The sequence below is a fragment of the Rhinopithecus bieti genome, unplaced genomic scaffold, assembly GCF_001698545.2.
Source record: "Rhinopithecus bieti isolate Rb0 unplaced genomic scaffold, ASM169854v2 scaffold_986, whole genome shotgun sequence".
In the NCBI taxonomy this organism is placed as follows: domain Eukaryota; kingdom Metazoa; phylum Chordata; class Mammalia; order Primates; family Cercopithecidae; genus Rhinopithecus; species Rhinopithecus bieti.
In genome coordinates, this window is record NW_016803218.1 from 424,842 (window position 1) to 446,495 (window position 21,654).

The 21,654-nt window shown below is 49.2% G+C and overlaps 1 protein-coding gene across 1 annotated transcript in view; it reads left to right on the forward strand.

Annotated features, from left to right (window-relative positions):
- The window catches only part of OTOG (otogelin), a 104,133-nt gene that overhangs the window by 53,632 nt on the left and 28,847 nt on the right, over positions 1–21,654 (forward strand). Inside the window, 14 exon segments of the mRNA XM_017870066.1 lie at positions 2,378–2,545; positions 6,030–6,308; positions 8,482–8,599; positions 9,316–9,341; positions 9,344–9,394; positions 9,841–10,164; positions 10,167–10,304; positions 10,307–10,450; positions 10,453–10,521; positions 10,524–10,775; positions 10,778–11,604; positions 12,342–12,510; positions 12,800–12,945; positions 13,870–13,959. Coding sequence (XP_017725555.1) covers positions 2,378–2,545; positions 6,030–6,308; positions 8,482–8,599; positions 9,316–9,341; positions 9,344–9,394; positions 9,841–10,164; positions 10,167–10,304; positions 10,307–10,450; positions 10,453–10,521; positions 10,524–10,775; positions 10,778–11,604; positions 12,342–12,510; positions 12,800–12,945; positions 13,870–13,959 — 2,801 coding nt within the window.

Below are 21,654 nucleotides of genomic sequence, written 5' to 3' on the forward strand. Positions count from 1 at the left end.
ATCATGCAGAGAGAGCCCTGATAGTGCAGGGCCCAAGGGTATCCTGCACCTCTGTCCTCAGCAGTTCCTGCAGCCCCTGTCCGGGGCCCAGGCAGGCTGGCTCCCAGGGACTGTGCTCGGCAGGGCATCCCCACCAGGAAGGAAAAAACCCATTCCCACCAACTCGCCAGCTCCTCCACCTTCATAATCTAGCTCATCAGAGCCACAGAACATCACCTTGGGTTCCCTGAAGATTTGCTTTTGGCAAAAGCAGACACCCATACCTTTCTGAGTATGGGTGGAACAAAACATGTGGCCTGACACATTCATTTTCAAACTCAACCAAGGTCACAGGATTCCGGCAGATGCTCTGACATTTTGATTAATGAGGGTGAAAACACAGGTCATAACCAAAGACCCAGGGGAGGTTAATGTCCAGTTTAGAGCCAATTCATCAATTTAATCACCAGGATTGGGTAGGTGGGATAGAGAAGGGCTGCCCAGGAGTAGTTTTTAGCACTGAACTTCATCCAGTTGGGCCAGGGTCAGACCTTGGCAGAGTGAAATGCTCATCTGGTCCTCCGTGCTGTTTGCCTTTAACTTCCACTCCCCGACCCTCCTCCAGGGACTGTGCTGCCAGGAACAGGCCTATGTGGGCAGAGGCCCAGGGCTTTGTCCTCAGTTGCCTGCATTATGAGATTTTGGCTTGAGAGTGGTGGGTGAAGTGGAGGGGAGAGACTGGAGACAGGATACCACCTGGGGGCCTGCGAGATGAGGGCCAGACCAGGGTGTAGCATGAGCATCCACAGGGCTGCAGTTCTGCCAAAATGCTAGTGCCCAGGGGCTCTTGATGGCCCTAGAACTTCAACTGGTAAAGGAATGAGCCTGCAATGGGGGAACTGTGGTCCCTGGGACAGACAGGATCTGTCTGACATCAGGCAAGACATTTCAGCAAGACAAAGCTGCTCAGTTTTCTCTCTTCCGTGGCATTTTGGGTGGCAGTAACTGGCAAAGGACAAGCTGTTTCTAGCATCTTCCACCCACCCACCCACCCACTCACCCATCCTTGCTCCGTTCTTCTACTAGCATTTGGTCTGGTCCTGGCCCGCCGGGTGCTGGGAAGTCAGTGGTCCCTGAGTCCTGCCACAGCGGTGTGCGGAGCCGGCTCACGCCACCTCTCTAGCATCCATTGTGTTCCTAACTCCTCATTCAGTTGGTAGTTTCCAGTTGACCCCTGGTGGGAGTGTTTACGCCATGGAAATCTGAAAACCTACAAACCACTTTTTGCTTGTTTGTTTGAGAGCTCGTTGTTAGCCGTTTGCCAGCAGAGCACTGCTTGTCTCCCATCTAGTGGGGGTGACAGATGTGGACCTCCCATCCAGATCCTCATCCGAAGAGCTGTAGCTAGTGTGTGCCATGCTCCAAGAGCTGGTGGGACACAAAGGAGGAGGGACAACATTTGCCATGTGGCAGGAGAGGGTGCAGGGAGAGCGTCACAAGGAGGTGACATTTGAGCTGGGCCCCAGAGGTTGAGTAGGCGTTTGCCAGGCACAAAACGGGGAGGACTACTCTGAGTGGTTGGAACGGTGTGATGAGATGTGAGCTGGGAGATAACACCACTGCTCCTTCCAGAAAGAGCAAGAGAAGTTCAGCATGGCAGAAGCCAGGGCGTGGGGGGAGTGGGGAGGTGGGCAGGGGCTGAGAGCTGAAGGGCTTCTGAATTCAAGCTGGGCTCTTTAGATTATGTCCTGAGGGCCATGGAGAGTCACTGGTGCATCCCAGCAGGGGGCATGGCTGGGAGGGCAGCTCAGCAGCCGTAGGGAGGAGGCATTGGAGGGCGGGGACACAGCAGAGGCAGGAAGATCCCTACAAGGTGATTGTCCGGGAAGCCCATGCTCTGTGCCAACCTATACTGACAACCACAGGAATTATAAAGACTCAAAAGTGACATGTGTTTGAAATAATTTGATAAACACTAACATTTTTATCGTCCCTCAGGCCTGGGGTGGGCAGAAACCTGGTCTGCTGTCTTCTTCCTGAGGGTGCCTTGAATAGAGCAGTGGCTATAATGGTGACGTTTCAGGCAGTGGGAAGGCTGTGGAGAGACACTGGGGGGCCCAGGTGCTCCCTGTGGGTGGCCTTCTTCCCTGGCTCTCTGTGAAGTGATTCAGGCACTGTGCAGTAGGTCTGTTCCTTTCAGGGGCTGGCAGCCTGGGAATCCTGTCCCTTCCTTCTCAGGGTCATCAAGGTCCCTGAGCTCTGGGATGCAGGACGCCATCAAGAGTTCCTCCTTGGTAGCTTGCCCTCCCACCCCACTGCTGCCAAGGGGTAGGGCAGGATGTATGGGAGGTGGGCAGGCCAAGGGGGCCAGGCTGCTGATGGGGCCTCTTCTCTCCAGTGCTAGGTAAGGGCCCCTATCAGCTGTCCAGCTTGGCAGCCGGTGGTGCCCTGGTGGCCATGAAGGCGGTGGGTGATGACATAGTCCTAGTGAGGACAAAGGATGTGGCGCCAGGGGACATTGTGAACTTCCTGCTGACAGCTGCTCTGTACAAGGCCAAGGCCCACGGTAAGGCCCACCTCAGTCCCACTCCAGCTCTTCTGGGAGGGAGGAGGGTGCTGGAGGAGGGGTGAGTGCTGAGGCCCTAAATATCTGTAGTGGCAGGAGAAATGGGGGCTCTGACAAGTGCCCCTCTCCCAGTTGAGATGGTGCTTCTGGGTCAGCTTCTTCTCCTCTGCAGAGACACTCTCCATCTGCTCCCCTAACCTCCAGGGCAGCCAAGGCCCAGGTGTGCCTCTATACCTTGCTGTATGCAATAGCTGTTCCAGAAAAGCCAAGCAGCAGCCCTCCCTCCTCATGCTCCTCCTCCTCCTTCCTCTCTTCCGCTCTCACCCTCCCCCCATTCCTCCCTTCTTCCCTCCTCTCTTCCCTTTCTTTCTCAATGTCTCTTCTTGCCTCCCTCCCTTTCACTGAACCCTAATCCCATGCCAAGTACAGAGCCGGGTACTGGGAAATCAGGGATACAAGAGACACAGTCCCTGCGCATCAGAAGCCCACAGTCCCATCAGGGAGACGGACATGCCCAAAGGCAGTCACAGCACCTATGAGAACACCAGGGAGGGGCCCCCAACTCAGTCTTAGAGTCAGGAGAGGCTTCTTAAAATACAGGATGTTCCCCTGAGAGCAAGAAGGAGTTTGGAAGGGAAACTTCTTACTTACTTAGTAAGCTAAGCTCAGGAGTTGGGACTTTATCCATGGCAATGGGGAGCCATGGAAGGGTTTGAGGAGGGGAGGGGACATCCTGTCTCCTGCCCAGCCTCAAGCATGGCCAACATCCCTAGCTATAGGTGATGTTCATGGCGGTGTGAGCCTGGGGGAGGTAGGTGGTATCTGGCAGAATCATGTAGCTGCACAAGAAGGCCTGGGAGTGAGGAATCAGGGACTGGGCCACAGGAGAGCCAGAAGCACCACCCCCAAAGACAGCACTTCCTCCCTACACATTTCTGATCCCCAGATCTGTGCATTCCTGCCTGACAAAGGTGTCTCACCACCTTCCAGATGTGGCAGGCCATCTGCTTAGTGAGGCTTTTCTGTTCTCCATCCAGTATTTTAGTCTAGTAGGTAATGTGTAGTCCAGACGGGGTGTTGCCTTTCCACTAGGTTTATGGGCATGCTAAGCAGGTCCCCGGAGTCACCTGGCTTTAGAGGATGTCACTGGGAGCAGGATCCCAGAGGGACTCCAGTCCAGGCTCCATCTCAGAGTCAGGCGTGAGTCTCATGGGCCCAGTGGGGACCCAAGCTCCTCCCTCTCCCATCCCATACTGCTTCTCCTGGGCTGTACCCAGGGTCCTGGGCAGCCAAGGAAAGGTGCCTTCCAGGTGGGACCGAGGGTGGCTGCATGGAGGAGGTGTCCTTAAGGATGGGAAAGATGGTTATGCGAAGAAGTGGAGAGCAGGAAATGTCACAGAGGGGAGGACTCAGCAGTCACTGAGGCCCAGGCTTCCCACTCTGGGGAGTCACCACCACAGCCTGACAGAGGTCCCTGGGGTGCTAGTGTTACCTGAAGATTTTTTTGGGGGGGAGATTACTTATTTATTAATAATCATACGTTGCCCTTCTGTAGGACTTCTCGTGTACCGGCACCGTTCTAAGTACTTCATGTGTAGCAACTCATTTAATCCTCATGACAATCTTAGGAGGTAGGGACTATTATTTTCCCAATCTACAGATGAGGGAACTGAGGCCCAGAGAGGTTAGGCGATTTACCTAGGGCGCAGTGCTTGTTAGTGACAGGTGCCAGCCGTTTGGCTCCAGAGTCTTTCATTCAAACTCCTCTGCCATGCTGTCTTCCAAACTGAGGCATTAAACAAGAAATACAAAAGATGGCAGGCGAAGTCAATCGAATATTTACAGTACAGCCCCGGACTCTGCACCTCAAGGTCTCTGCCCTGTTAGGAGGACAACAGGGAAAACAGTGGAGAAGCCTTGATCCAGGCCAACCCTGTCTTCATGAAGGAGGAAGCCAAGGTTCAGGGAGGAGAAGTGACTTGCCTGAGGTCACACATCCCGTGGAGCAGGCTGGGGCTAGCACTCAGTGCCCTACCACGCTGGGCTGCCCATGCCCCTGCCTGCATCCCATGGGTGGGGCTGGCTGTGTGGCGGTGAAGATGCTGGGCTCTGGCCTCAGCCTGCCTCCATCCAGCCTGCATCCAGCCTTGCCTCCCTCATCCACCATCAGTGTGACTCTGGGCCTCTCTTCCCTCCTCTGTAAAGTGGGAATAGTAATATCACCACCTTTTAACCTCTCACAGAAATGTATTCTGTCCCCACCCCACAGCCACCAGGATGGCAAGCTCCATGAGGTCAAGAATTTTCATCATTTTGCTCCCTGTTGTGGCCTCAGTGCCTAGAACATGGCCTGACCCACAGCAGGCACTCAGTAAATATTTGCTGCTGAATGAGGGAATTTTTCACTTCACAGGGTTCTCGTAGGAATTTCATAACCTGCAGGTAAATGGCTTGCTTAGCACAGTGCCTGGCACGTAGTAAGTCATGTGTAAACAGCAGCTGTGATTATTAACATGAATAATGAAGCCTGTCTCCGTTACCTGCCATCTTCTCGCAGCTGCCCAGGGAGGTGTAACAGGGACACTGTCATCCCTCCTGGGGACACAGGGGACACATGGGAGGGGCTGAAGATGCACCCGCCCAGCACCAGGCTGTGCCAGGTGTTTCACACACACCTTGTTGATGATCCCTCCAACAGCCCAGGCATGAATGTCCTTGCCCACATCACAGCCAAGGTGGTAAGCTGGGATTCCGGCCCTGTGCTCACCCCCTGTGCCTGCTTGTGGATTTGGGACTTGAGGAGACCCATAAGGCCCTGTGCAGGGGAAACTGTCCACTGGGCATCAAGCCCCGTGCCCTAGAACTGGGCAGTTATGGAGACCGGAGAGGGAGGACAGAGACGAGCTTTGGGTCTCTAGGCAAGCTCTCTCTGGGACCCTCTCCCTATCTGTGGGTTGGACGAAGGGCTGCCAATGCTGGCCCTCTGGGATCCTGTGAGAAGCAAGACCAAGCCGGGGACCCTATAGCCTGACAAATCACCAACCCCCAACCTGCCCCACATGGTCAATGCAATGCAACCCCATCAGGGCAGCTGCCTCTGTTGTATTCGCTGCTGGATCCTGGGTATCTAGAATGGTGCCTGGCACATTGAGGGCACTCAAACATGTTTGCAGAAAGAGGGAAGAATGGAAAGAGGGGTGCAAGGGGAACAGAAGGAGATAGTTCAGTTACCTTCCTGAGGCTCAGCAGTTGGGGGATCTCTAAGCCTCCACTCGCCCTCAGGCAGAGATGGTGTGAGCAGGGGGACAGCTGGCAGGCAGAGTATGTGGGCCGGGGGCCGGCGTAGGGGACAAGGCCCGCTGGTCTTCAGGCGTGCTGCCGTCCAGAGTTGCTGAGAGAGCAGATGTGTGCCAGGATGCTGTCCCCGCAGTCCACCAGTCTGGACCTCTGCCTGCGCTGACCCTTTCCGTGTGGTTCTCTGCAGACCCAGATGTGGTGTCCCTGGAGGCAGCAGACAGACCCAACTTCTTCCTTCACGTCACAGCCAACGGGTCTCTGGAGCTGGCTAAGTGGCAGGGCCGTGACGCCTTCCAACAGCATGCCTCCTTCTTGCTGCACCGGGGCACATGGCAGGCAGGCCTGGTGGCCCTGGAGTCCCTGGCCAAGCCCAGCTCCTTCCTCTGTGCATTGGGCCCGGTGCTGGCCCTGCGGCTGTACGAACACACAGAGGTGTTCCGCCGGGGCACGCTCTTCCGCCTTCTGGGTAGGTGACCCCCTGCTATTGCCCTCGGCCCCTTGGCCCTCTCAGTCCACTGCTCTTCCCACCCTGTCCCCACCTCACCCTTCCAATTGCTCCTAAGAGACAGAATCCTCTTTCTCCTGGCACAGGGGGCCACATGGGTACCTCCCTGAGATGAGAGGTGGCCCGGCCTCCATGTTGACAGCCTAGGGAGCCACGGACAGTGTGCTTGGGGTCCAGCCAATTTCCTGGGTCCTGTCTGCTGCCACAGGCCAATTACACGGTCTAAAAATATAGCAGCCTTTGTGGAAGTGAGGGGAGATGTGATTCTGGCTGCAGCATACATAGCTGCTGGCTCAGTTTTCTTGCTGTTGGGGTCACATGCCTGCCCCATGAGTTCAAGGATTGTCACAAGGGGGATAGGTCTGGGGACCAGCAGCCTCATCTCTGAATGGAAGGCCCAAGCCCCTGGACAGGGGTGGGGTGGCTCCCCGAACTTCCACTGAGGCCAAGGGGGTCCAGGGCCTGCCCTGCCAGGTGTGTCTGTCCCCAAAATATTGTTCTCTGCCTAAACCCTGGAGTTTCTTTACTGTTTTCTCTGTCTTGCATGGGGCTTGGGGGTACTTGTGTCTGTGGATGGATCCATTTGCATGTACACATATGTAAATGTGTTTTCAGCCAGCCTCCTCATTTCATCACCCACCCCACCCAAGCCAGGGCTGGGTGAGCTCATTCTTCCCTTCAGCGGTTAGCGAGTCCACCCTTGAACTTGTCATGGGACAGGTTTATCACCGGCCATGATGACAAGACTTGCTCATGATGGGAATATTTGTGTCCCTTTCTGGAAGACACGGGGGCATGAGCCCAGACTTTGAAGCTGGACAGCCTTGGGTTCGAATCCTGACCCCGTCCTAGACACTTGGAGGAGAACCCCCATCTCCTTGACTTGGTTTCTTTACCTGTGGAATGGGGATATTTGTCTGAGAAGTGTGCTGTGAGGACTGGCTGTGTCTCGTGGGCGTTGCCCAGGGTCTGGCACATAGTAGGTGCTCCCCAAATGTAAGTTACACTCTCCAGGCTTTTGGAAATGCAGGTTTCTTCACAGCTGGCAGCAGTGTTCAGGTTAGGGCATCTGGAGGAGCTGCTGGTGGGGGCTGCTCCCTGGAGCCTGCTTCAGCCTGCCCACACCTCCCTGCTCAGGCTGTGTGTTCAGAAACTGGTCACTTGTGCCGAGGTAGCCTGGGATCTACTTGTCTGCCTCCAAGCCCCCCAAAGGCTGCAGACTTTTCCCTCATTTGTCAAGGTGCTAGTCACAGGGCCTCTTTTGAGAACATCTCCTCTGAAAACCTTTCATTTTCCCAGCATCATCTATGCCTGGGTTTCCTCTTCTCTAAAGTGGGGGTAATAATAGCGCCTACTTCATAGGATGATGGTAAGGTTGAATGAGTAAATCCGTGTGAGATATTTCGGGTAGCACCCAGTGCTGTTTAAGAGTTAGCCCAGCCGCCGGGGCAGTGAGAGCGGTGCTCAAACGACCTGTACCCTCAGACCCTGAGAGGCTCTTCAGGGGGCCTTCTGGGAACAGAGAGGGCTGAACCTGGGGAAAAGCACCTCCCTTGCAAGCTCTCTGGGGCCAGGTGCCCAGGAAGGCCTTGGGCTAGAGGGGAAGGGATCCCCCAGTGCCTCCCCTCACCCCGCAAAGGAGGGCCTCTTGCCTCCATGGAGGTCTACAATAGCCCTGCTAGAGGCAGGGCAAGGAGGAGGTTACTGTGTCCTGGGATGCGGGGAAAGCCTCGGCACCAGGGTCCCAGAGGGGCAGGGTGGATGGCAGGGCATCCCAAGGGAGAGATCAGGGGTCCAGACCTCTTCTTTGGCCACCTTTCGAAGCCTCACTCCAACTGCCAGGGCCAGAGCTTCCCTGTCCTCAGTCCTTCCCTGTCCTCAGTCCTTCCCTGTCCTCAGTCCTTCCCCGTCCTCAGTCCTGCATTCAGTTCCCAGAGCCCCGTCCCCAGGATACCCCAGGCACTCACACCAACCACGGTGAACACAGTTTCTCCTTAGCGTGGTTTTTTCCCCATTCACTTTCCCTGCATGGGTCCATTTATCCCCTCCACAGAATGGGGGGACAGGGCTAAGCTCTGGGACTTCCTCTGTGTCCTCACCTGACCCAGAGTTGCTGCCCCATCTCACTTTCTAGATGCCAAACCCTCAGGGGCTGCCTACCCCGTCTGCGAGTGGCGCTATGATGCCTGTGCCAGTTCCTGCTTCCAAACCTGCCGGGATCCATGGGCAGCCAGCTGCCGGGACGTACCCAGGTGAGATGTCAGGGGCCGTGGGCATGGAGTCAAGGTGCGTGCACCAGTGTGTGTGTGCACTCACATACACTTGTGTACGAGTGTTTCACATGTTGAGTGTATGAGGATGTGTGTACCAGGGTGACTGTGTCTTTCCATATGTGCACATATGTGAGCATATGTGAGTATCTATTTGTGCATGATGTGCATGCAGCAGAGCCTTGTGTGTGTTTGTGTGTGTACTATTACAACTGTGCATTCATTGTACACAGTTGCATGTATGCAGGTGTTGTGTGCAGCTGTGTGCATGTGTGAGGGTGTAGTCACTGATGTTTGTGGGAGTCTCTGTGGGTGTGTTTGCATGTATGTGTAAAAATTTGGGCGTCCCACAGGGTTGGAGAGGGTACATGAGACCACGTGAGAATGTGCCCAGGCAGAGACACATGTGAACATGTACATGAGTGTGTGCAGAAGTGTACCTTGCTTGCGTGTGTGTTTCCCTCTCGGTCTGAGGGGTAGAAGTGTGCAGGAGTGTGCTGCATACATATTGGGTGTGTGTGCTCCTGTACATGTATGACAGCATCTCTAAGGAAGGTCATGTGTGTGTACATGTAATAAGCACATGTGTGCACACACACGTGTCATAAGAAAGGATAAGGCCTGTGCTCAGTCAAGGGAAAAAAAGGTGGCTCTCCCTGTATTCCAGGCCACTAACCTGCTCCCTGCTCTGTCCTCAGGGTAGAAGGCTGTGTCCCTGTGTGTCCTGCCCCAAGGTCCTGGATGAAGTCACACAGAGATGTGTCTACTTGGAGGACTGTAAGTGGCCCGGACTTCTCGTCCTTCCCTCAGATTTCCTCTAAGTCCCTAGGGTCTCATTGAGCAGTCATGCCTCAAAGCTCCCAGGTCCCAGAGAAGCAAGATCAGCACAGGGACCTTTGGAAAGAGATACAGGCACAGGGGAGGCACAGGCCTCATCCGGTCTATTTGCCCCACTTCACAGAGAGGAGAAATGAGGCCCAGAGTAGGGTCACATGGTGAGAAGGTGGTGCAGCCAGACTTAGACCTGAGGTCTCTTGGCTCTGGGGTCAGGGTCTGAGGTCGGGCAGAGTTCAGACCTGCTGACTTCTTCTGGCCGTCAGAAGCTGCCCTCACCCCATCACTGAGGGTGCCAGTCCTCAATCCCCACACCACAGCCCTGCCCAGCGGTGACCCCTGGGGCAGCAGTCACCCCGCCTTCTGAGCCTCTTCTCTTGTCTCTGCAGGTGTGGAGCCAGCAGTTTGGGTTCCCACAGAGACCCTTGGCAATGAGACCCTCCCTCCCAGTCAAGGGCTGCCCACTCCCAGTGATGAGGAGCCACAGCTGTCACAGGAAAGCCCCAGGAGCCCCACCCACAGGCCAGCCCTCGCCCCAGCTGCCCCACTCCCCACAGTCCTGAACCCACCAATGGCAGCCACTGAAGAGCCAGTGATGTCTCCAGGCCCCACCCAGTCCACCCTGCAGCAGCCACTGGGGCTCACTGCATCTCAACTCCCTGCCCGCCCCACAGAGGCCCCAGCCAGCAAGGGAGTGACTGCCAGCCTCCTGGCCGTCCCCATACACCAGAGTCCTCATCCCTCCCTGTTGCACTGCAGACACCCACACCTAGCATGGTGTCGGGTGCCGTGGAAACAACAAGGGTGACTGTGATCTTTGCAGGAAGCCCCAACATCACAGTCTCCTCCCGGTCGCCCCTGCCCCTCGCTTCCCGCTCATGACCAAGGCTATGACAGTCCGAGGCCATGGCTCCTTGCCTGTCAGGACGACACCCCTACAGCCCTCCTTGACAGCAAGTCCCTCCTCCAGACCTGTGGCTTCCCCTGGAGCCATCTCCAGGTCCCCACCTCCTCGGGATCCCACAAGGCTGTGCTGACACCTGCAGTAACTAAGGTCATAAGCAGGACAGGGGTCCCCAGCCCACCCAGGCCCAGAGTGCTTCAAGTCCCAGCACCCCTCTAACTGTGGCTAGAACAGCAGCAGAACAGGTTCCTGTCAGTCCCCTCACAACCAGGAGCGTGGAGATGGTGCTGTCCACAGAGAAGGGTGAAGCCGGGCACAGCCAGCCCATGGGCTCGCCTGCCTCCCCACAGCCACACCCACTCCCCACTGCACCACCCCGCACAGCCCAGCATACCACCACGGCCACCAAGTCTCCAGCTCTGCCCCAGAGACCCCAACTGCCGCCAGCCTGTCGACAGCTGCTCATGGGCTGGGAGCCACACCCTTCGTGTCCCTAGAGTCAATTGGTCCATCCCAGTTCCTCTCTGGCCTGCCTCCCGACACCAGCCTGCCCCTGGCCAAGGTGGGCACATCTGCCCCAGTGGCCACCCCTGGCCCCAAAGCCTCTGTCATCACCACTCCACTCCAGTCACAGGCCATGACTCTGCCTGCTCAGACACTTAGCCCAGCACCGCCTTTCACTCCCAAAGCAATGACCCAGGCGCACCCACCTGCCCACATAGCACCCTCGGCAGCGGGCACAGCTCCAGGCTTGCTGCTGGGAGCCACATTGCCAACCTCTGGAGTCCTGCCTGTGACTGAGGGCATGGCCTCCACGGTATCTGTTGTCTCACGAAAGAGCACCACAGGGAAGGTGGCCATCCTATCCAAGCAAGTGTCTCTGCCCACCCCCATCTATGGCTCTGCCCAGGGTGGGCCCACAGAGCTCATGCCTGCCACGAGCCACCCTCTCACCCCCTTGGTGACTGAGCCCAAGGGAGCCCAGGCAGGCACAGCTCTGCCAGTGCCCACATCCTATCCCCTCAGCCGCGTCTCAGCCAGGACGGCCCCCCAAGACAGCGCGCTGGTTCTGTTGCCTCAGCTGGCTGAGGCCCATGGAACCACGGCAGGGGCACACCTCGCAGCAGAGCCCGTGGATGAGGCCATCACAGAACCATCTGGGCGCTCAGCCCCAGCCCTGAGCATCGTAGAGGGTTTGGCGGAGGCTTTGGCAACCACCACTGAGGCCAATACATCCACCACCTGTGTCGTGAGTGATTTGTCGGGGTTCTGTCCCCCCGCATGTGACCCCTCCCTTCATCTCTTCCCTTTTCCCTGCTAGATGGAGTTTTAGTTGCTATCCTCATTCCTGCCCCAGGCTCCTGGTCCCTGAAAAATTCTCCAGTCTCCTGTTGGCCCCGATGCCATAGCAGGGTTCTGCCTGGCCCATCTAGGCCCTGGGGGGCTGATTGGATGGCCTAGTGTGATGCCCAGGTGACAACGTGTGTGTGCCGGTGTGTGCCTTTTGTGAGTCTGCTGTGTGCGTTTGTGTTCACATGTGTGAGACAGTATGAGCGCTCGTGTATCTGCAGGTGTTCTTGTGTGTGTGATGAATGGTGTTTGAGACATCCTCATGTGCATCTTTGTGCCTTTGTGAGAATCTGTGTGTGTGTGTGTGTGTGTGTGTGTGCAGGCTTGTGCAGGTATGCTAGGTTTCTGTGAGTGTGAACTAGTGTATATACAGGCCTGTGTACCCAGACCTCTCAGCGCAGGCCAGGCAGATCTGTAGAGGTGTCAGGGAATCGTTCCCTGGCCTCTGAGCTCACACTAAGCACAGCGCCAGGCCCCAGATGGCTTGTCGGTGGGTGGGGGGTGAGGGCATCTTTCCCTAGAAGGTCCCTTGCTCCACTAGGACCTATATGTGGGAAGGATCGGGTGCCCTCATGGCTTGCAGGGTGGGCTGTAGCTCCTCGATGGGCACTCACACTTCCTCCACTCTGTTCCCAGCCAATCGCCGAGCAGGACTGCGTCCGCCACATCTGCCTGGAGGGCCAGCTGATCCGCGTGAATCAGTCCCAGCACTGTCCCCAGGGCGCTGCTCCCCCTCGCTGTGGGATCCTGGGCCTCGCCGTGAGGGTGGGTGGGGACCGCTGCTGCCCACTCTGGGAGTGTGCCTGTGAGTCATGGGATCAGTGGAGCCTCCTGCATCCTCCCTGTATCCTTACCCCAGCATGACCGCCACCCCTGATCTGTGTGCCCCACACTCCCCTCCTGTGGGACCCCGACCTGGCAGATTTCCTACGCTTGCGACCTCTGATCTGTGTGATGCCTGGTCTGAGCCACCCTCCAGACTCCAGGCCTCTGCATCCATCCAGGAAGAGGGCCGGGAACCTGCCCCATCTTCCTCGGCAGCCTTGGTCTTGGAGGCATCCACTGATTCTTCTTGTGCCCTGTCCCTCCCCCAGGCCGGTGCTCAATCTTCCCTGACCTGAGCTTTGTGACCTTCGATGGGAGCCACGTAGCTCTGTTCAAGGAGGCCATCTACATCCTCAGCCAGAGCCCAGATGAAATGGTCACCGTCCATGTACTGGACTGCAAAAGTGCCAACCTGGTGCCTGCCCCATACCCTCCTCCCTGCTGGGGACTAGGAACTGGACTAGGATAAGAGGGGAGATGGAGCAGTGAGCCAGGGTGCCAGAGGCAAAGATAGATGTGGAAGCCCCCCTGAGCTCCCTCTGTCTCCAGGAATGGGCAGGGTCTCCCAGGTGACGGCTCCCTGAGAGGCTGGGGGAATAATTGAGTGGAGTGTGCTGCCTCCTGGCCCCAGCCTGTTCCATTCCCAGTTTGTGCCAGCTTCCTGCCATGTAGGAGGGATGGCATGGAAGTGCAGAGAAACTGGGATGTCACTCCAATGGTGTGGACCGAGGTCGTGGGTGCTGGCTGCAGGGAACTCCTACTAGGATGTCCCCATAAGCCAGGTGGAAAGAAGTAGCTTCTTTTCTCTTCCTCTTCTCTTCTTCTCTTCTCTCTTGTCTCCCCTTCCTTCCTTCCTTTCTTTCTCTTTCTCTTTCTTTCTTTCTCTTTCTTTCTTTCTCTCTCTCCCTCCCTCACTCCCTCCTCCCTCCCTCCCTTTCTTTCTTTCTCTCTCTCTTTCTCTCTTTCTCTCTTTCTCTTTCTTTCTTTCTTTCTTTCTTTCTTTCTTTCTTTCTTTCTTTCTTTCTTTCTTTCTTTCTTTCTTTCTTTCTTTCTTTCTTTCTTTCTTTCTTCTTTCCCTCCCTCTCTGCCCACCCTTCCTCCCTCCCTCCCTCCCTCCCTTCCTTCCTTTTTTCTGTTTTGGTCTGGACTTGCATGAAGTCAAATGGAGCCAGAACTTTTCCATGGGATCCTGGGCACCATCTGCCCAGCCTGATGGGAGCCCCTGGCATAGTGCAGGGGGGAGTCAGGGGAGACTGTTCTCACATTTGCTGTGCCCACTCACTTGGAGGGGGGCAGAGGACAGGGCTCCAGGTTGATGAGGGCTGGGTTCTCTCTGCAGGGGCACCTGAACTGGCCCCCATTCTGTCTGGTGATGTTGAATGTGACTCACTTGGCCCATCAGGTCACTATTGATCGCTTCAACCGAAAGGTGAGTGCATCAAACAGCCAGCCTCCAGGGCAGGGCCTCAGTCAGCTGAGGGGCAGGGCATCCAGGGGTGGAGGGGCTGTGAGGCTGAGTCATGATTCAGGGCAGGGGTGGGGAGGGGACCTTTTTAAAAAAATAATGCAAAATTAGGTATATTTGGAAGTGATTATAATTAGAATGCTTGTGGCCACTCCAATGTCAGGGGAGGAAGTATACCAGGAGGGATGGGATATTGTTGTGACAGAGAAAAAGTCAGAAAGGTAAGAGACAGTGGGTTTAAATATTTGTGGCTAAAATATCTCACTTTTGCAATTTTTACAAAAACCTATGGCCACATGAACACATTACTACCAGGGTCCCTACCAAGAAGTGAGGAGCCCCGAATTTAAGCTTCATTGGCCTCACTAAGTCCACCTCTGTCAAGGAGGCCGGAGTACCCAACAACAGCCCACCCCCATACGGCATCCTCTTCAGAGGTCCCACCTTTGCTTGCTCCTCCCAACAGGTGGGCAAGGGGAACTGATCTATCTCCTCCTCAGGTCCCAAAGTTGTAACTCTTTCCCCAATTCCTGAGCCTCAATCTGCAGCCTTCCTTTTGGAATCTGCCCTTGAACACAGGGTGCGGCACATTTGTGGCACTCTTAGGAACGGGGTTTCAGACAGTAGGTTTCCCATGGGATGGAGGCTTGAACAGAAAACTCCCTGAGTTTCATTTCTTAGTTTATAAAATTTTTCCATTAAAACATTAACATATAATCTATGTGCAGTAAAATTTACCCTATTTAGTATACAATTCTACAAGTTGTAACAAGCACTCACAGTCAGGTAACTACCACCTGCAACCATGTTATAGAACAGTTTTATCATCCCAAACACTACCTCCTGCCTCTTTGTTGTGAACCCCTCCCCCACCTACTGACAACCATTGTCTGCTGCCCCTATAGCTATGCCTTTTCCGGAATGTCGTATAAATTGACCAGGGTATATGGTGACATTCATCCACATTGTTGCACAGATCAGTAGATTAATCCTTTTTATTGATGAATAGTATTCCATTTTATGGATGTACCATAGTTTATCCATTAACCAGTTGAAAGATATTTGAGTTGTTTCCAGTTTGGGACAATAACAAAAAAAGTGGCTGTAAACATTTACGTACGGGTTTTGTGTAGGTAAAGCCCCCAGGAAAAGATTGCTGGGTTGAACAGGAAGGACATATTTAGCTTTTCAATACTTGCCAAACTGTATTCCAGAGCAGGTACTTAGCATTCCCATCAGCAATGGGTGAGAGCTCCAGGAGCTTCGCATCCTTGCCAGCACTTGGTGGTTTGTGTTTGTTTATTTGTTTAGCCATTCTAATAAGTGTCAAATAGAACCTCATTTTGGTTTTAATTTGCATTTTTCTGCTTACTGAAGATGTTGAGCATCTTTCCATGGGTTTATTTTCCATGGTATATGCTCTTTGGTGAAGTATCTGTTCAAGTCTTTTGCACATTTTAAAGATCAGGTTGTTGTATTGAGTTTTGAGAACTTTTCCTGTGTCTTTTGGATACGAGCCCTTTATCAGATATAAATCTAATTTTCCAGTGTTTTTCTATTCACCTACTAGTGTCTTTCAAAAGACCAAAGGTTTTTTATTTTGATGGTGTCCAGTTTATCAGTTTTGCTTTTATGAATCATGATACTGGTGCTGTACCTAATGAACCTGGCCCAAAGTCACACAGAATCTCTCTTATGTTTTCTTCTAGAAGTTTTACAGTTTTAGGTATTACTTTTATGTGTATGTTGCATTTAAGGTTAATTTTGTAAATGGTGCAAAGTATGAGTTGAGATACATTTTCAAATGTGAATACTCAATTTTCCAGCACCATTTTTTGAAGAGACTATTCTGTCTCCATTGAACTGTCTTTGAACCTTTATTTAAAAACCAGTTGGCCAGGCATGGTGGCTCACACCTGTAATCTCAGCACTTTGGTAGGCTGAGGTGGGCAGACCATGAGGTCGGGAGTTCGAGACCAGCCTGATCAACATGGAGAAACCCCATCTGTACTAAAAATACAAAATAAGCTGGGCGTGGTGGCACGCGCCTATAATCCCAGCTACTCGGGAGGCTGAGGCAGGAAAATCAGTTGAACTCGGGAGGCAGAGGTTGCAGTGAGCCGAGATTGCACCATTGTACTCCAGCCTGGGTAACAAGAGCAAAACTCTGCCTCAAAAAAAAAAAAAAAAAAAATTAATGTTTGGGATTATTTATATACTTTTTATTTTGTCCTATTAATCTACCCTTTCACTGATGCTACACTGTCTTGATTACCCTTACTTATTATTAAACCTTAAAATTAGGTGGTATTGTTTCGTCTTTTTTTTTAGAGATAGGGTCCTGCCCTATCATCTGGAGTAGAGTACAGTGGTGCAATGATAGCTCACTGCAGCCTCGACCTCCTGGGCTCAGTAATCCCCGTACCTCAGCCTCCCAAGTAGAGGACAACAAGTGTATGCCACCATGGCTAGCTAATTTTTAAATTTTGTACAGAGATGGGGTCTCACTATGTTGCCCAGGCTGGTCTCAAATTCCTGGCCTCAAAGGATCCTCTTGCTTCAGCCTCCTGAAGTGCTGGGATTACAGGTGTGAGCCACCACGCCTGGCCTAGCTATTCTAATTCCTTTAACTTTTCATAGAAATTTAGAATCAACTTTTTTATTTCTACCAAATGTCTTCCTGGGATTTTGAGTTTCATTCAATATATAGATTATTTGGGAGAAGAATAATTCTTAACATTGGTGAGTCTTCCAGTCCATGAACATGGTTCATCTCTATTTTTTTATGGCTTCTTTGATTTTTTAATTTGTGTTTTGTAGTTTTCAGTGTGAGGATCCTACACATACTTTGATAGACTTATTCCTAAATAGTTTATATTTTTTGGTGCTATTGTAAGTAATTCTGTTGTTTTTGTTTTTCTTTCCAACTGCTGATTACTAATGCAAATACAACTGACTTTTGCACTTTGAGCTTGTATCTTGCAATGTTACTAAGCTCAGTTATTAGTTCTTATATTCTTTGGGTTTTTCTACATAGGCAATTATGTCCTCTCCAAATAGAGACAGTTTTATTTCTTCCTTTACAATGAGTATGCTTTTAATTTATTTTCTCTCGCCTGTTGCACTGGCTAGGACCTCCAGTGTGATGCTGAATAAGAAAGGTTGAGAGCAGTCATCCTTGTCTGATCTTAGGGAGAAGGCATTCAGTCTTTCACTGTAAGGCATGATGTTAGTTGTAGGCTTTTCACAGATGTCTTCATCAGGTTAAGAACATTTTCTTTTATTCCTAGTTTTCTGAAAGTTTTTTATTACCAGGAGTAGATGTTGAATTTTGTCAAATGCTTTTTTTACACCTATTTGGATAATCACATAGTTTTTCTTTTTCAGATTATTAATTTGATGAATTACATTGATTTTTGTATGTTAACCCAGTCTTGCCTTCCTGAAATTAACTTCATTTGTTACATTATCCTTTTTATACATTGTTGTATCCTTATGATGGGTATTAGTCTAAATTTTCTTTTCTTGTAATATGATAGTTTACTATTGGTAGCAGAGTAATACTGGCCTCATATAATGAGTTGGAAAGTATTCTCCCCTTTTTAAGTTTCTGGAAAAGTATATGTAGACTTGGTGATATTCCTTAAACATTTGGTAGAATTCAACAGTGAAGCCATCTGAGCCTGGATTTTCTCTGGGGAGATTTTAAAACACACGTTCAATTTCTTTAGTAGATGTAGAGCTATATGGGTTATATATTTCTTCTTTGGTAAGTTTGGGTAGTTTGCATCTTTCACAGAATTTGTCCATTTCATCCAAGTTGTCAAATTTATAAACATTAAGTTGTTCATCATATATTCTTGCTATACTTTTAATTTCTGTAGGATCTGAATCTATGTGCCATATCTAATTCCTGACATTAGTTTTTTGTGTCTTCTCTCTTTTCCCTGACAAGCCTGGCTAGAGGCTTATCAAACTTATTGTCTTTCTCAAAGAATGGCTTTATTGATTTTCTTTATTATTTTTATGTTTTCTATTTCATTGATTTCTGCTATCTTTATTGTATCCTTCTGCTTACTTTAGGTTTAGTTTACTCTTCTTTTCTAGTTTGTTAAGGTAGAGGCCTATGTCATTAATTTGAGACATTTCTTCTTCTTCTTTTTCTTTTCTTTCTTTTTTCTTTTTTGAGACTGAGTCTCACTCTCTTGCCCAGGCTGGAGTGTGATGGTACAGTCTCGGCTTACTTCAAGCTCTGCCTCCCAGGTTCACGCCATTCTCCTGCTTCAGCCTCCCGAGTAGCTGGGACTACAGGCACCACCTAGTTTTTTGTATTTTTAGTAGAGACGGGGTTTCACCATGTTAGCCAGGATGATCTCAATCTCCTGACCTCGTGATCCACTGCCTCGGCCTCCCAAAATGTTGGGATTACAGTTGTGAGCCACCGTGCTCGGCCTCTTTTTCTAATGTAAGCATTTAGTGCTACAATTTTCTCTGTAGGTATTGATTTAGTTGCATCCTACAAGTTTTGATATGCTGTGTTTTCTTTTTCAATCAGTTCAAAATACTTTTAAATATCCTTTTGATTTTATTTGACCCATGAATTATTTTAAGTGTTTTATTTAATCTTCGAATATTTTATAATTTTTCAGATGCCTTTCTGTTATAGATTTCTAATTTAATTTCATTGTGTTCATAAGACATAATTTATCTAGCTTGAATTCTTTTACATTTTGTAAGATTTATTTTATGCCCAAGAATATACTCCAAGTAAATGTGTATTTTATTATTGGGTGGAGTGTTCTATGAATGTTAATTAGGTCAAGTTGGCTGATAGTGTTGTTCAAGTCTTCTAAATTCTTACTAATTTTCTATCTGTTTATTCCCAGTTATTGAGAGACTGTTGAAATATCTGACTATAATTGTTTATTTGTCTATTTCTCTTTGGAGTTTTATCAGTTTTTACGCACCTATATTGAAATCTGTTATTTAGGTGCATAGCATTCAGGATTGTTATGTCCTTTTGATGAATTAACTCTTTTCTTCTTAGGAAATGGCCATTTTATCTTGGTAAAAAGTCTTTGTTCTGAATTCCACTTTGTCTGACTTGCCTGTAATAGTTTCTCCAGCTTTCTTTTGATTGGTGTTAGCATGTATACCTAATATGTATATCTAAGATGTATCTTTTTTCATCCTTTTACTTTAATCTATTTGTGGCTTTTTATTTAAAGTGGAATTTTTGGCCGGCATGTAGGCTCATGCCTATAATCTCACTTTGGGAAATTGAAGCGAGGGATTGCTTGAGCCCAGGAGTTCGAGACCAGCCTGGGCAATATGGCAAAATGCAATCTCTACTAAAAATATATATATTAAAAAATTATCCAAGCATGGTGGCACATGCCTGTAGTTGCAGCTATGCAGGAGGCTGAGGTGGGAGAATCACCTGGGTCCAGGAAGTTGAGGCTGCAGTGAGCCATGATTGCACCATTGCACTCCAGCTTGGGTGACAGGAGTGAGGCCCTGTCTCAACAAACAAACAAACAAACAAACAAAAGTGGGATTTTTGCAGGAGGTAAATAGTTGAGCCTTCAGTTTTTAAAGATCCAATCTGACAATCTCTGCCTTTTAATTGGGGATGTTTATACCATTTATGTTTAATTTGGTCCTCAACATGGTGATGTTTATATATTGTTGCTATTTGTTTTCCGTTTGTGACATCTGTTCTTTGTTCCCTCCTTCTTCCTTTTTTTGCCTTCTTTGGATTGTTTTCAATGACTCCATTTCATCTCCAATATTGGATTATTGTCTGTACTTTTTTTTCTCCTTCAATGGTTGCTTTAGATATTATAGTATGTAATTTTACTTTGTCACAGACTAGCTACAAATAATATTATATTGCATCACATACACCATAAGAACTTTATAACAGTATACTGCTAATTCCTTTCATCAAGACTTTGTGTTATTGTCATAAAATTTACTTCTATATTTGTTATAAACTACACAGTAAATTGTTATTGTTTTCCTTAAGCGTTTAATTTATCTTCTAAAGAGATTTTAAAACAAGGAAAGTTTATATTTACCCATGTATTTACCATTTTGTGCTTTTATACCTTTGTGTAAATCTAGATTTGCATCTGGGATCATTTTCTTCTGCTTGAAAGACTTCCTTTAACACTCATGTAGTACAGATCTACTGGTGATAAATTCTTTCAGCTTTTGTGTGTCGGAAGAAGTCTTGGTCTTTCCTTCATTTTTAAGAAATACTTTCACTGGGTATAGAATTATAGGCTGATTTTTTTTCTTTCAGTACTTTACTTTCTTTCATTTTATTTTTGAAAATAAAGACTTTGCTCCTGTCATTTTTTTTATTGAGGAGAAATTGACATAACATAAAATTAAGCATTTTAAAGTGAACAATTCATTGGCATTTAGTACATTCACAATATTGTGCAATCATCGCCTCTGTATAGCTCCAAAACATTTTCATCACCCCAAAAGGCAACCCCATACCCATTAAGCAGTTTCTTCCTATTTACCTCTCCTCACAATCCATGAACTGCCAATCTGCCTTTTATCTCTGGATCTACATATTCTGAATATTTCATATAAGTGGAGTCAAACAATATCTGTCCTTTTGTGTCTGGCTTCTTTCACTGAACTCCGTGTTTTGGGGGTTCATCCACATTGAAGCATGTATCAATGCTTCGTTCATTTGTATGGTTGGAATAATATTCCATTGTATGTATATACCACAGTTTGTTTATCCATTCATTTATTATGGACATTTAAGCTGTTTTCGTATTTTTGGTTATTTTGAATAGTGCTGTTATGAAGTTCCACTATCTTTTATCTTGCTTATTTCTGATAAGATATCTGCTGGCATTCTTTGTTCCTTCATACATAATGTTATTTTTTTCTACCCCTTTTTGCTGCTTTTACGATTTTCCTTCTATCACTATTTCTAAGCAATTTGATTATGATAGGCCTGGTAATTCAGTTTTCTTTTGGGCACTTCAATTACATTTGTATTAGGATACTTGAAGTTTACTCACAGATCACTTATGCTCTCTGTTCATCATTTTATTGGGTCTTTTATTAGTCTGTGCTTCATTTCAGATAGTATTTATTTCTCTATCTTTAAGTTCATTAATCTTTTCATTTATAGTGTCTAAGCATATTAATTCCATTCAGTGGTTTTCATCTCAGACTTGATATTTTTCATCTGCACAAGTTTGATTTGGGTCTTTTTATATCATGAACATCTCACTTTCTTCTGTTTTCCTCTAGTTTCTTGAGCATGTATAGTTAAAACAATTTTTAAAATAATTGTTTGTATTTCCTTGTCTACCATGTGTGTCATTGATGTTTTCTTTCATTATAGGTTGTATTTTCCTGCTTCTTTGCATGCCTGACAATTTTTTAAAATTGAATTCCAGACATTGTGAGTTTTGCCTTGTTGGATGCTGGATATTCTTTCATTTTATTTTTGAAAATATTCTTGAGCTTTGTAGTAGTTATGCTACTTGGAAACAGTTTGATCTTTCTGAGGCTTGCTTTTAAGCTTTGTTAGGTAAAGCCAAAGTAGCCTTTATTCTGAGTGTGATTTTATTCTTTATCCTACATACCAATTTCCTGCTACTAAAGCAATACCCTTCTGTA